We start from the raw sequence: 16023 nt of genomic DNA, 5'->3' as shown, positions 1-16023 counted from the left end.
GACCTAGGTCAGTGTAAGATCTATGAGAAAAGCTCAATTATGAATGTTCTTTTTTTCCCAAGCTCCACACATTCCCCTCCAGTCACGAGGTCACCTCCACTTGTCTGACTCTTTGGCAAACATCCTGCCCCCAATATTATAAATGAATACTCAGATTTTAAAGATTTAGAAATGCTTTTCTCTGCTCATGTAAATTTCTGCATAAAAAATAAAGAATGTTATTATTAACAGTCATCTCTGGGTGATGAGATTATGGGTGGTTTGTTTTTTTTTGTTTCCTGGGTTTCTAAATTCTCAGATATTTTTAAATGTGCTTTATGATTATAAAAGGAATATATGTTTGTTATGGAAAATCAGAAAAACGAAAATATTTATACACGCTACTAAATCACTAATACACAAAAAATGAAGACAGTGCCTGAACATAAAAAGGTAGTCAATTAATATTTGCTGAATGAATGAGAATGGAAAGAGAAAAACCATCAAGTATTAAACAGAAGGAAAGAGAGGTTATAATACTGAATTTTTAAAATGGTATGACAAATCTGTGGGAAGGGAAAGGATTTTTTAATACTTAATACTAGTACTGGAGTAACTCGTTTGGTATTTTGAAAAAAAAAAAATTAGAGCCGTATCTTACACTAATGAGTCTAGAAATTTCAGAGTAAATGGTTTATTATAAAGAAAAGGAAGTCATAAAACAACTAGAAGAAACAAGTTATCTCATCCTGGGATAGGGAACAGCTTTCTAAACATAAAGGCAGAGGAAGAAACCCCAAAGGAAAACACGATAGGTTTATTTATTTTAAAAAGTAATATGATTACTAAATATACTAATGTGGAATTCCAGATGGGATTCTAGAACAGGAAAAGGATATCAGATAAAAATTAAGGAAATCTGAACAAAATATGGACTTTAGTTAATAATAATGTATCAACGATGGTTTTATTAATTGTAACAAATGCACTGTACTAACATGTTAATAGGGGAACCTGCTTGTGGAGTCTATGGGAACTCTCAGTATATGCTGAAGTTTTCTGTAAATCTAAAACTGTTCTAAAATAAAAACTTAATTAAAAAAATACCTCTCCCTCAAAATAAAACAACAACAAAAAAATGGTGGACAAAGATTAACAGATTTGTATAACACAAATGGCTAGGCATAGAGGTCTCTGGAGGCAGGCCGTCTATGTTTAATCTCCATTTTGTCACTCATTGGCTGTGAGACCTTGGACAAGTTATTTAATTTCTCTGTGCCCATTTCCTCATGTATAAAATGGGAATTTAAAACTGTACCTACCTTATAGGGTTATTTTGAGAATCACTTGAGTTAATGCACATAAGACACAAACATTTTCCTGGCAAAGTAAGTGCTCAATAGATGTTAGCTGGCCTCCTCATATAAAGAAGTCTCACAAATAAATATAGAAAAATTAATATCTCGGTACAAAACTGACACAGAGAAATAAATAAAAAATTAAGAGATTACAATTGGCTAATAAACATACATAAAAAGTTCATTCTCACTGATAATGGATAAAATATACTAAAACAAGATTAAATTTTTTTCTCTTACCAAACTGGCAAAGATTTAAAATGATAGTCCTCAGCACTGGAAAGGATGCTCTGAGCATACAGAGAGGATGCTATACTGCTGGGTGGAGTATAATTTGGTACTACTTTTGGGGGAATAATTTGACGACACATAGTAATATATAACAAAATACAACCTTTAGAATGTTCACATTCTTGGATCCTGTAATTAAACTTCAAGGAATGTATCCTAAGTTATTAATCAGAGATGCACAAAGAATTGTAAGAATATTTATTAACTGTTATTTATGTGAGCAAAAACAGTAACCAACCTAAATGTTAACCATTTAGGAAAAAATTAAATAAATTAGGGTACATGTAGATAATGTACTATTTCAGTATAATGATACAAACACACATTTATATTAAGTGAAAAAAAAAGCAAAACATATATACTAACCCTATACACTAACATATACACTATCCCTACTTTTGAAAAATATATTTACAGGAAAAAAAGAGACTGTAATAAAATGTACCAACATATTAACAGTCATTTTTGGGTGATGAGATGATGAGTGGTTTATATTCTTTACAGTGTTTTGGGTTTTCTAAATTTTCAGATATTTTTTAATGTACCTTACGGTTATAAAAGGAATATATGTTTGTTATGGAAAATCTGGAAAATCAGAACAAAAGAACGAAAATGTTTATACATGCTACTGAATCGCTAATACACAAAAATGAAGACAAGGTAAGGAGCTGAAGAGCGAGAATCTAGACCCCGGGTGTGCTGCCTGGGTGGGCAGTGAGATGCTGGGGAGAACCACAGGAAGCCAGAGTTTCCTGAAACCCCTGCCATTTGGTTGAGCCCCTCTGCGAGAATACTTCTCCCCAGTTGAGTCCAGCGCTACATGGTGGCTTGGCCAACCCCTCGGCGGAAAGCCTCGATCTTTGGCTCCTGGAATTAAGTCCAAACTCCCACACGGCCCCTTATCCACCTCTCCAGATTCACTGCTTCCCAACCCCAACAGTCCACTCCACATCCACCCGTCCCCCAGTCCTCATCGCGGCCCACATGACAGCCTGACATCGCCAGGCCATGCTGCACACGTTTTCCTTCCACCTGGACTGCCCTTCCCCGAACCCCCTTGCCTGACAACTCACTCATCCTTCGAGACTCCATCAAGGGTCAGTTTCTTCTCTGGGAACAGGTGGGCTCCCTGATGCTCATCTCGCAGGACCTCTGACCCTCACAGTGATCCCAGTCTCCTGCCTGCCTCTCCGGGCCTGCCCACATCTCGTCCTCTCTGGATACTCAGTGCCTGAGTGTCTGGCTCACAGCAGGTTCTCGGAAATATCTTGGGGTGAAAAGTCTGGCTGGAGGTGAGGTAGTGGGGAGGGCAGGGAAGGAGAATTTCTGGGGCAACATACTGCCACCTGAAGGCAGTCTAGCATTCTCTATGTAAGAATTCTCTATTTGTGACTGTCACCCGCCAAGAAGAAAGAGCCAGAGAGAAAGAGAGAGATCAAAAACAAATACAAACCCAAACACATACACACAAACTCAAGAAACTCCAAACAGCGAAAACAATCTTAAAAAAGAACAGAGTTGATGGACTCACACTCCCTGATTTCAAAACTTACTACAAAACTATGGTAATCAAAACAATGTGGTCTTGGCATAAGGATAAACATATAGATCCACAGAATAGAATAGAGAGCCCAGAAATAAAACCTTACATATATGGTCAATTGATTTTCAACAGGGTGCTAAAACTATTCAATGGGGAAAAGATAATCTTTCAACAGATGGTGCCAGGAAAACTGGATCCACATGCAAAAAAAGAATGAAGGAACCCTTACTCCATACACAAAACTTAACTCAAAATGGATCAAAGACCTAAACTTAAGAGCTAAAACTATAAAACTGTTAGAATAAGACATAGGGGAAAATCTTCACAACATTGGTTTTGACAATGATTTCTTGGATATAACACCAAAAGCACAGGCAACAAAAGAAAAAATGATAAATTTGACTTCATCAAAATTAAAAACTTTTGTATGCAAAGGACACAAAGGCAATCCACAAAATAGGAGTAAATATTTGTAAATATTTACTTCCTCATAAGGGATTAATATCCAGAATATATAAAGAATGCCTATAACTCAACAGCAACAAAACCACCTAATTCAAAATTGGGCGAAGGACTTGAATAGCCATTTCTCTAGAGAAGATATACAAACGGCCAAAAAGCACATGAAAAGAGGATCAACATCATTAATCATTAGGGAAATGAGGGAAATGCAAGTCAAAACCAAATAAAATATCACTTCACACCCATTTGGATAGCTATTAATAAAAAAAAAGGGGCCGGCCCGGTGGCTTAGCGGTTAAGTGCGTGCACTCCACTGCTGGCGGCCGGGGTTTGGATCCCAGGTGCGCACCGACATACCGCTTCTCCGGCCATGCTGAGGCCACGTCCCACATACAGCAACTAGAAGGATGTGCAGCTATGACATACAACTATCTACTGGGGCTTTGGGGGGAAAATAAATAAATAAAAATAAAATCTTAAAAAAATAATAATAAATAAATAAATAAAGGAAAAACCTCCAGAAAATAACAAGTGTTCGTAAAGATGTGGAGAAACTGTAACCCTCATGCATTGCTGGTGGGAATGTAAAATGGTGAACCCCTACAGAAAACAGTTTGCTGGTTCCTCAAAAAGTTAAACATAGAGTTACCATGTGATCCAGCAATTCCACTCCTAGGTGTATACCCAAAAGAATTGACAGCAGGGACTCAAACAGATATTTGCATGCCAATATTCATAGCAGAATTGCTCACAATAGCCAAAAGGTGGAGGCAACCTAGTGTCCATCAGCAGATGACCGGATAAACAGAACGTGGTATATGCATACAATGGACTATTATTCAGCCATTAAAAGGAATGAAATTCTGATACATGTTACAACATGGATGAATCTTGAGGGCATTATGCTAACTAAGCCAGACGCAAAAGGACAAATATTGTAAGATTCCACTTATATGAGGGCCCTAGAATAGGCAAATAGAGACAGAAAGTAGAATAAAGGTTACCAGGGGCTAGGGGAGAAGAGAGGACAATGAGGAGTTATTGTTTAATGGGGGGAGGGTTTCTGTTTGGGATGATGAAAAATTTCTGGAAATAGATAGTTGTGACTGTTATACAGCCTTTGAATATACTTAAAGCCGTTGAATTGTACACTTAAAACGATTAAAATGGTGAATCTTATGTTATGTATATTTTACCATAATAAAAAAAAGCACCCCACAACAGCCAGAGAGCTTCCTCAGAAGACAGACCTCCATGTTCCATGGCCATTTGGACGCTACCACTCCATTTCCTGACCTTGGGTCAACAAGTTCACGTGCCCTGAAGCCCACTCTGGCTACTAACCAACTCAGATGGTAGATAATCCACTTTGCTAGCTCAGGACACCAGCAGCTGTGCCCTTTATTTTTTCCTCTTGTCTTGATTTTTAACACTGAGACATGTACCAGCTGGGAGAAGCTGGGGCGTGGAGGTCGGGGTAAGGCGCCCATGACCATTGAAGCTAAAAGAGGGAAGAAACTGTGGGGCAAAACTATACCTGAACCCCCTTAGAGTTTCAATCCTTGATAGAGTATTGATCTTACCTTTGAATGATTTGCAGAGAGGGATTTTTCTTCCCTTATTAACTCTTTTTACTATTTCAACTACCTTCACAGCTAGAAGTTGTGATATCGGAACTCAACATATACCACAAATATTCCCTTCTCATGCAATTCAAAACATTTCCTTTGGGGTTGGCTTTAGTGGAGATGGGGCCAGCCAACACCTCCTAAAAATTATATATTTCTACATCTCTCAAGTCCCTCCTCCAAGTTAAATACTATAATTCTTTTTAACTTTTCTTCATATAGCTGGTTTTTCTGGCTCTTTTCCACAAACTTTCTCTAAATTTCTCTTAATTGTACAGGAAAATATTTTACACAGACATTTAAAAAATTTCTATAGAAAATGGAGACTTAAATATTTTAACAAAAATTGTGTGGTGAGGAGGTGGTGAACAATATTATGAATTTGAAGGCAATGAGTTTCAGAAATATTGTTTCCGAAGTTTACTTATTTTGAGTCATGCTTTCCTGTGTCTAAAACTTCAAAGCCAGCACCTCCCTCCTCATGAAGGGGACATCTGTCCCACAGTAACGTGTCCATCAAGAGGCCCTTCAGCTGAGTGGTTGCTGGCTTTGCAGTTCACTAGAACACTGCAGAACCTGCACTGACTTCACTGCACGGCAAAAACACCCAAGACCTCAGAAACTCCTCCTGGCTTCGCCGCTGACCTATTCCATCATGATATATTCTAAATGCAAACAAAGGTTGCTCCAGAAATTTAATAAGAACTGACAACAGGTGCATATCCTGCATTCCAGGCAGACAAGCCCAACAAGCCCTGGATGAATTAGTTACCCACCATATTCCCTAAAGAACACTAGGCTCTGCTTTATGTCATTCTTCAAATCCCCCCACAAATTGTTTACTACTCTTAGAAAACCCACCCTGGCCACATGGCCGAAAATAATCCACTATAGAATCAGTGAATTAAAAACATTTCACCAAACTCCCCTAGCCGCAAACACGTGTCCCTCCTCTTGATAGTGCATCTTTCTGGAAAACGGAAATGAACTGAGGAAAACATTAATTTGAAAAAGTTATTGCTGGGCTTCTTCAAGAGGCCTTGCTGAATTAGCACACAAGTCAACCTTCCCTTCAGAAGAGACCCTGCCTGCTCATCAGTACACATCACCAGGAACCTAGCATGGCATCCGGGTTATAGGCACATATACACACGAGTGTATCAACAATAACTCAGGTATTGAGCACTCATTAAGAACCAGGCCCCGCACTGATAATATTTACCACTTTATAAAGTCAGTATGACTATTATTGCCATTTTAAAGATGTGGAAATTTCCCCAACTGAAGAGTTAAACAATTATTTTCCAAAGCTTCCCAAACTGAGCTAGCAAGCAATCTAGCTGGAATTCCAACCCAGCTCTGCCTCACTCCACAGCTTCTGCTCTTAATCACCATAGTGTGCAGCCTCCCTGAATAAATGAAGGGAAATATCCCCTAGCTTTTACCAAAGCCAGCTCATCTCTTTCCTTGGAGTTGGAGAAGGTAGACAGCTATAATTTTCAATAATAATGAGTTTTATCTTAAAATCAGACACTGCTTTTCATATACATCCATACTTGTTTATATTTCACAATAGAGTTCCAGCAAGAGAGATTTATCCGGTTAATTTTAGTACTTGATTAAATTATTCTGAAATACAAATTGTGAACATTCTGAAAAATAATTTCTTCCTCAAGAGATAAAGGCCAGTATTAATGCACTACTTGTGCAATTTTCATATATTTATTTATTTTTTAAAAAAGGAACAATAGATTTTGAAAATGCAACAGCCTGAGTAGGAGAACTTCCTTGAGGTCAGTGTTATCCACGACAGCCATATGTCCGGCAGGAAATGTGCAGCCGGGTGACATTAACAATGAATCCCCCACTCTCTTAGACCCTGGAGAGACTTGTGGCTTGTATATCTGAACAAGGCTGGACTTGGACAAAAGGCATACTTTTTGCTTTTTGTGTATATTACAGGCGTGGAATCGCATATTTCTAGAGTCTTTCACCTGGCGCATTGCAATTGGTTTGCAGGGCTGACCCATTAAGCAGAGCCTGCACACTCTGATGAGGCCAATAATCCCAACACTGCCTACACCCGTTTATGTGCTTCTTAAATGTATCCACTCGACTAGGGCAGGGCTTCCCCGGCTGTAGTTCCAGGTGAAGAGCAAGGATGGGCTTTTATGTCAATCATTTTTAGGCAAGCTTTGCTAAATATACAAGGTATATGCAGAACCTCATGGGAGAGAGAGATCCTCTATCTATTGCCAAACCACTGGATAATTGAACAATTGAGAATCCAGTGCCTCACCCTAACTGAATCCTACACAGAAGGCACTGAGTTCATTTCTTCAATCATTTCTTTCAATGCAGGATTCCAATATTGTCTTTTAAGTTACACAATAAATACAATACACACGTTCACAAAGATTAGTCAACTTTATCCTGGCTAAAACAATATATTGCTCAGAGATAAAACTATAACTTGTTATTCATATATACCTGACCTTCTGTCATCCTCAGAACAGCCTCTGAAGTGGACATGGTTTTCACTCCCATTTTACAAACAAGGAGACAGACACACAGAGGTTAAGGAACAGATAAAAGATCTCCAGCTGTTACCAAGCACAGCCTAGTAGTAAACCCAGGGCTATCTGCCTCCAAAACTCCTCTCACTGCCATACTGCCTCTTACGTTTGTTTTTTTAAAATTAATTAATTTATCTATTTATTTGTTTTTGGTAAGGAAGATGGTCCCTGAGCTAACACCTGTGCCAATCTCCCTCCACTTTGTATATGGGACACTGCCACAGCACGGCTTGATGAGCAGCGTGTATGGCCCCGCGGGTCCAAACCCGCAAACCCAGGGCTGCAGAAGCAGAGTGTGCGAACCTAACCACTACACCACTGGGCCGGCCCCACGTTTGTTTTTTAAAAAGTTAAATCAACTTTGGCAATTTCCTCTTATTAGGTATTAAACATTGCTAATTCAGATTTCTCCCTTGTTCAGGAAGAATTAAAGAGAAAAAAAAGAGGTGTGTTCTGCCAGCTGACATAAAAGTTTGATTGTTTCCGGGACAGTCCCAACTCTCCTACGCAAAGCAGCTGCAGCAGGAGCTCTGGAGTCAGACAACCTGGGCCCACCATATTCTAGCTGTGTGACCTTGGGCAAGTCACTTAATCTCTCTGTGCTTCAGTTTCCTCACCAGTCAAATGAGGGCAATAACAGAAACTAACTCAGTGTTCTTGGTGATTAAATAACACACAATATTTAGAAGAGTTTCATACATTTTACATGCTCAGTAATTCGCAGCTATTCTTATGATGAATAAGCTGCCTGAACTAAGTTTAGATCAGTGATCATACGTAAACACCAAGAGGCACGACTAACACATCTATCATTTGGATATTCGGGAAGCTACTTTTTCTCGAAAACATGATCAAAAAGCCCTCCCATGGCTCAAGCTGCCTATATATGACGGCTAATTGTATCTTTCTCAAACTAAATAGCTTTGGCATTGGCTAAATTAAAATAGAGTATGGATTCCTTGACATTACCTCACCTTCAAAATACACACTCTAAAAAAATGTTACATTAAACGCTTACAGATTGTCTGGGTTCTCAAATAAAGCTATCAACAAATCCTCTCTCTGGCAAGAAGCACGGCTGTCTATCAAACTGTGCAACTTGCCCTAAATCACGTTCTCTAAAAATGTCCCTTCGCAGCCTGCATTTCAGTACTTGGTGTCCCCAATTGTTGCCGTCCCAGAACAAAAGCCTGATTGCTCCTGCTACAATACAGCCCTTTCTCTGAGGTCATCATGAAGCCCTCAGAACAAACAAGAGAGGGAGTTCTTGTGAGCAGCAAGCACTGCATCAAAATTCCAGGATCCTAAAGGCCACCTCGAGCTGAGTTATCGTGGAGACTGGAGACCCTTTCTGATACCTACTCCTCCTCGCAAACAGCTCTATCTCGTGAAGGCTTCCGAGCCCTTGAGGACACGTGTGTTTTCCTGCTTGGACAAGTTCGGAAAAACTCGAGGTCCCCTTCTCCCACCCGCACAGCGCGAACAGGCGCAGGACAGCAGCCCCGCCTGGGCGCGATTTTGTCGCATTGGGGTCGTAGCCGGGCGCCACGAGGGCCCGGCAGGGAGAGGCTAGGAGCGGGACGTCCCACCAGGCCAACCCCGCAGCCCCTGCGCCCCGCGGGCGCCAGCGGGAGTCCCACCTTCCCAGCCCTGGGGGACAGGCACCGTGCGCTTCCACTCCCTGCTGGCTCGCAACCCCCAAACGCGGCCCCGGGGTGGGCTCTGGGACTCACGCGGTCTCCCGGGATCTCGGGGGCCTCTCCCCGGCCGGCTCCCGGGCCCTCGGGGTCTGAGAATGGGCGCCTCCCATGGCTCGGAGCTCGGCACCCTGGCTGCGCTCGCCCGAGCTCCCCTAAGCGCCTGCTCGCCCCAGACCCTGCGCGGGGAGGGCCGCCGGCGGAGGAGGAAGGGTGGGGCCGAGGGGTGGGCGGGGTGGGGGGAGCCCGGCCTCAGGGTCCTGGCCGCCGGGAAAGCCGGCGAAAGGACGTTGCTGGAGACGCAGCGAACTTCTCCGCCAATTGCAGGGCTCGGCCTGCGCCGCGGCCCGGGACACCCGCCCGGGGACCCGCCAGGAGATGCTGAGCGCCCAGGTCACGCTGGGGCCCCGCGGGGCTGCCGGAGGGGCCCGGGCAGCGGGCGCCTCGTCCCCCAGTCAGGGAGCCCCCGGGCGGCCAAGGGCAACAGGTGGAGTGGGCGGGAGGCCTGGGCGCGCCCCCGGGGCCCCGGGCCGGGGAGACGTGGCTCTCTCTGCCCGCCAGGCCCTCGGCGGGGCGGCGGCGCTGGGGCAGCGGGCAGGCGCCTGGGGAGCCCCTGCGCAGGGCCCGAAGGGGAGCGGCGGGAAGGGACCCGGCGGGCAGCTCTGCAGAGGAGCACCAGTAGGGGGCGGTGTGTGCCGGGATGGGAGACCAGGGCGGCCTTTCACAGCGGCGCGGCCTTGCCCCCAGCACAGGGGCGGGAGTGGTACCGAAAACTGGGTTCATCCTGCTTTTGTCTCCGACTAGCTGGGTGACTTGGGACAAGTTAGTTCACCCTCTCTGAGTCTTGTTTTCTTCATCTGTAAAATGAGGGAGTATGTCCATTTTTACCTCTTAATGCCCCTTCCGGTTCTGACAACCAGTGAATAAATTCTCTTCCAAACTCTCTTAGGAAAAAAATGCACCCTATCCCTCCCATTGCACCTGTGATCCACCTAATACTGCACCTAATAACTCCCTTTTCAGAATATTTCATGCCGTTTCTCACCCATTCCCACCTCCCACCTCCCTCCTCACCAGCCATCTCTCCTCCAACCCAGCGTTTTGTTTGTTTTTTCCTAAGATCGGAATGCCCTGCTAACACCTATTTATCCTTCCAGACCCAACTCAAACCTCCCTTCTATAACACTATCCTGCATCCTGATATTACATCCTTTTTGTTTTCGCCTGCCTCCTTCACCAGAATGTAAACCCCCCGAGGACAGGGAATTTGTTTTCACTGTTCCCTGGACACTGCTTGGCCATAGTAGACACTCATAATTGCTGATAAATGCATTTACCCTACACGCACGTTATCGCCTTCCTCCCCATTGTTCCCATAGCACTTGTTAATTCCTCTAACATAGCGCTTACCAATCTTATTTTGTAATGATCTCTTCACTTGTATGTCTTTCCACTAGAATGAGAGTCCTTCAATGGCAGGAACGCTTCCTTATCTCTGTCTCCAAGCTTAGTGCCTGGCACAGGGCCTGTATCCTGGCTTATATACAATAAATATTTGCTGAGTGAATGAATGATCCTGTGACTAGGCACACAGAATGGTGTTCAACATTAACTTCATTCTTGCCTGGAAGCTGTAGGAGAATAAAGATGTGGCTACATTTTAATGTTTCCAGAAACGATCAGAAAACTCATAATCTGACTCTTTTAGATCCCTCTCTTTTATGTCAAATTTTGACTTCCTGTTTATATATTATCTTTATTATAGCCAGAGGGTTCCTAGAGTTCAGGATGCTGCCACATTGTAGACGTATACAAGCAAAGTGTTTGAGACGGGAAAATAAACATTAATTAGGAAAAGTGTAGTGAGACTGGAAATGAAATTTGATGGGAAGGATTTCAAATACCTGAAGAAAAGTTAACTCTTGGCAGATAATAAAAAAAAAAGTTCAAATTCTTCACACATTCTGTCTGGAATACTTTGGCAATACAATTGAAGTGCCATTGATATTGCAAACCTAACCCTGTCAGAGCTGTGATCCCCTCCAGAGGAACCCTCAGCCTTTCCTATGAGAAAGGTCTTTATTCCTAGTGGGTCATTCCAAGGGAAAACGGGAGGGGAAGTGACAGGAGGGCAGGGTGAGGATGGGAAAGTTTTCTTTCTACTGGGTGGACAAGATGGGTTATTGGGAAGAGTTTTATTACTCTTAGTGCAGAAAGGCACAGGGCAGCACCACTAAAATGGTTTAAAAGAAAAGGATAAAGTGAATCCCACACCCTAAGGTGGTGCAGAGAAACTGAGACAATGAGGGGAAAAAGGAGTCTGCAAAATAATGTAAAAGGTTGTCTGTCTGGGGCCCAAAGGGCATCTCTGCAGAGATGCGTGTGTGTACTAGTTTTGCTGGCCTGGCTGGTGCAGAGACGTGGGCACTTGGGGCTCCAGACCCAGGGGAGTGAAGACAGCGAAGGGGAAGTCTTGTCCATACAAAGTAAACTTATGAGGGCTTTTCAGGGAAAATGCCCAGTATAGACCTGAGAGCCCCAGATACCCCTCCTCCCCACAACGTATAAAGATTTGTCCTTCCCATGGAAGATCTGTTTCTCCATCCCAGAGACTGGCTGCAGAGTGCCAACAACGGAATAGACTATGGGATAGCTCCAAATATTCTGTTTAATGTCCCTTGGTTTAGAATTCTTCTTGCTTTTTATATTGCAATTAAAAAAGAAAAATAAAAAGTCTTGGCACCCCTAATGAAGATACAGAATTGTTACTATGCCATCACAAGTTCTTCTCCAAGGAAAATTATTAAAATAAATGGAAACACCTCCTCTCCCTTGGTGTGGTTCTGAAGTTGTGCACTCAGAGGCCAGCTGTAAGGTGTGGACAGCCCCGCTGTCCTCTGACCCATTCACTGAGCAAGTAATGCCAGTTCTGGGGCTCAGAACCATTCACACAGCTGAAGAGTTCTCCTTCGAGTGGAAGGCAGGAGGATAATAGCTGGGGACCTCTTGGGATTGCATTTGATAGGGAATAAAGGGAGAATACAACCTGACTATTTTATGGTGTCCTGTAGTTTCTGCCTAATGTGACCGAAGAAGAAGAAGAAAAAAGAAGAGAGGAGGGAGGCAGCCACATTTTGCAGTCCCTGGGCAGTGGGCTGCTGAACATGATGGCTGGCTAGGGTGGAAAGAGATAGATGGACTGTGATGGAGTCTAGGAGGGGTAGTATTTGATATCCAGTGTTAAAGTTTCCATTTGTGCATTATAATTCTGTCAGTAAGGCATTTTTTAAACACTGAAAAAATAGTAAAGGAAGAAAATTTTAAAAATTAGAATTCAAGATTGCCCCCGAGATTGCAAAATATACCGTTCAGTGTCAAACCATATCCACAAAATGCTCCTTATGCTCTGTAGAGAGATGGGAGCTAACATCTATTGGATCCCAGGGACTTTGCTTGGTGGTTGACAAATGTAACTACATTTAGTCCTTTTAACACTGGGACATGATGATAACAGTAGGTAATACTTGTTGAGCACTTTTTATGTGCCAGACTCTGTTCTAAGTGCTTTAGATTTATTAACCCATTTAATGTTCATCACAACCTTTTGGGTAGGCACTTTTAGTAACCTCAGTTTACAAATGAGTAAAGTGAAGCATAGAAAGATTCGGCATGCCCAAAGCCACACAGCTAGAAAATGGCAGAGCTAGGACTCAGACCCAGGTAGGCTAGCTCCAGAGCTATAACACAGAACTTAGCCTCTATGCTATATTTCTTTAATTTTTACACTGTGCACACCATTTTAAGATGAAGAAACTGAGGGTTAGGGAGGTAAATGGTGTATCCAGTATTTAAAACCAGTTCTGTCTTGATTACAACATTTATGTTCAGATGGATTTTCCCCCCAGCAATCATGCCAAATGAGTATTACCCTTCAAAGTAGCCATTTTGGGAAGTTACACGCTTATCTCAGAGCTGCACCATCTTTCCTCTTTTGGAAATTATTTACGTGCCAATTTACAAGCCAAAGGATAAAACTGGATTTACTACTTAAGAGCCACATATTGTTCTTGAAATCAGGTAGTGTAAGTGCTCCAACATTGTTCTCCTTCTTCAAAATAGTTTTGGCTATTCTAGGTCCTTTGTCTTCCATAAAAAATTTAAAATAAACTTGTAAATTTCTTTTTTAAAAAATCTGTTTGGATTTCCACAGGGAGTACATTGAATCTATCGACTGATACAAGGAGGATTGCCAGTTTAACAATATTGAGACTCCCAATCCATGAACATGGTATAGCTCTCTATTTATGTAGATCTTCTTGCATTTTCAATAATATTTTGCAGTTTTCAGCCTTGCACTTCTTTTGCTAAATTTATTCCTATGCATTTTTATGCTATGGTAAATGGAATAGTTTTATAACTTTACTTTCTAAATGTTAGTTGCTAGTATGTAGAAATACAATTGATTTTTGTATATTGTATCCTGCAACCTTGCTAAATTCACTTATTACTGCTAATAGCTTTTTCGTGGGTTCCTTAGAGTTTTCTATATGATGTCACTTGCAAATAAAGACAGTTTTACTTCTTTATTTACTTCTCCTTTACCTTTTTTTCCTTGCCTTGCTGCACTGGCTAGGCACTCCCATGCAATGTTAAATAAAAATAGTAAGAGCTAATGTCTTTGCATTGTTCCTGATCTTAGGTAGAAGGCACTGAATTCTTCACATTGCAGTATATTAGCTGTCAGATTTAGTATATGTCCTTAATCAAGTTGAGTAAGTTTTCTTTTATTCATAATTAGCTGAGGGTGTTTTTAAATGATAAAAGAGTCTTGAATTTTGATAAATGCTATTTCTGCACTTACTGAAATAATCATATTGTTTTCCTCTTATATTCTATTAATTTGTTGAATTACATTGATTGATTTTCAGATGTTAAACCAACCTTGCATTGTCACTTGATTGTGGCATATAATCTTTTTATATGCTGCTAGATTTGGTTTGCTAATATTTTGTTGAGGATTTTTTGCATCTATATTCATGAGGAATATTGGTCTGTAGTTTTCTTTCTTATGATTTCTTCATCTGGTTTTGGAATCAGGATAATACTAGCATCATAAAATGAGTTGGAAAGTGTTCCCTCTTCATTTATTTTCTGAAAGAGTTTTTGTAGGATTGGTATTATTTCTTCTTTAAATATTTGATAGAATTCACCAGTGAAGCCATCTGAGCCTGGAGTTTCCTTTTCTTTTTTTTTTCCACTTCTTTAATTGATATAGGACTGTTCAAGCATTCTATTTCTTCTTGGGTCAGCTTTATAATTTATGTCTTTCCCAGAATGTGTCCATTTCACCTAAGTGGTCACATTTAATGGCATTAATTGTTCATACTAATAATAATGGATTGTTATGCTTTTAATGTCTGAAGGATCTGTAGTGGCAGTCTCTCTTTCATTCCTGATATTGGCAATTTCTTTTTTTTTTTCCTTGATTAGTCAGCCTTGAGATTTACCAATTTTATTAGTTTTTTAAAATGACTAGCTTTTGGTTTCATTGATTTTCTCTTTCTTTTTTCTGTTCTCTATTTCATTGATATCTGTCTTATCTTTATTATTTCCTTCCTTCTAATTGCTTTGGATTTAATTTGCTCTTCTTTTTTTAGTTTTTAAAGATGGAAACTGAGATCAGTGATTTGAGACCTTTCTTTTTTCTCTTATATGCATTCAAAGCTATAAATTATTTCCCTCTAAGTGCTACTGTAGCCAGATCCTACAAATTTTGATATGTTGTATTTTTATCATTCAGTGCAAAATATTTTCCAATCTCTCTTGTGATTTCTTCAACTAAATTAATATTTATTTATTTATTTTTTAAAGAAACTTTATTTATTTATTTATTTTTTTGTGAGGAATATCAGCCCTGAGCTAACATCCATGCTAATCCTCCTCTTTTTGCTGAGGAAGACCGGCTCTGAGCTAACATCTATTGCCAATCCTCCTCCTTTTTTAATCCCCAAAGCCCCAGTAGATAGTTGTATGTCATAGATGCACATCCTTCTAGTTGCTGTATGTGGGACGCAGCCTCAGCATGGCCAGACAAGTGGTGCCTCGGTGTGCGCCCAGGATCCGAACCTGGGCCGCCAGCAGCAGAGTGCGCACACCTAACCACTAAGCCATGGGGCCGGCCCCTAAATTAATATTTAAAGTGTATTGTTTAGTTTCCAAATATGTGGGATTTTCCTAGTTATCTTATTGTTCTTAGTTTCTAATTTAATTTTGTTGTGGTCAGAAAATAAACTTTTAAAATTTATTGAGACTTGTTTATGGTCCAGAATATGGCTATCCTGGTAAACATATCATGTGCACTTGAAAAGAATGTTTATTTTGCTATTGTTGGGTGAAGTGTTCTATAAATATTAATTAGGTCCAGGTGGTTGAGAGTGTTGTTAAGATTTTGTCTTTGTTGATTTGTTTATTCTATCAATTTCTGAGAGA

General features: G+C 41.2%; 1 protein-coding gene across 4 annotated transcripts in view; it reads right to left on the bottom strand.

Moving 5' to 3' along the window:
* Positions 1 to 9673, bottom strand: part of TACC1 (transforming acidic coiled-coil containing protein 1) — a 90716-nt gene extending 81043 nt beyond the window's left edge. For 3 of the 4 annotated variants that reach the window (XM_058525246.1, XM_058525249.1, XM_058525251.1), the window contains exon 1: positions 9571 to 9673. In XM_058525246.1, the coding sequence (XP_058381229.1) occupies positions 9571 to 9647 (77 nt within the window). In that variant the 5' untranslated portion in view covers positions 9648 to 9673. The remainder of the gene's footprint in view (positions 1 to 9570) is intronic. The other variant, XM_058525250.1, reaches the window with a different exon arrangement.
* Positions 9674 to 16023: the final 6350 nt, after the last annotated feature.

The sequence above is a fragment of the Diceros bicornis genome, chromosome 29 (assembly GCF_020826845.1).
Source record: "Diceros bicornis minor isolate mBicDic1 chromosome 29, mDicBic1.mat.cur, whole genome shotgun sequence".
Lineage (NCBI taxonomy): Eukaryota > Metazoa > Chordata > Mammalia > Perissodactyla > Rhinocerotidae > Diceros > Diceros bicornis.
Note: the sequence above shows the minus strand (reverse complement) of the source record. Positions and strands in the feature narration are given on the sequence as shown.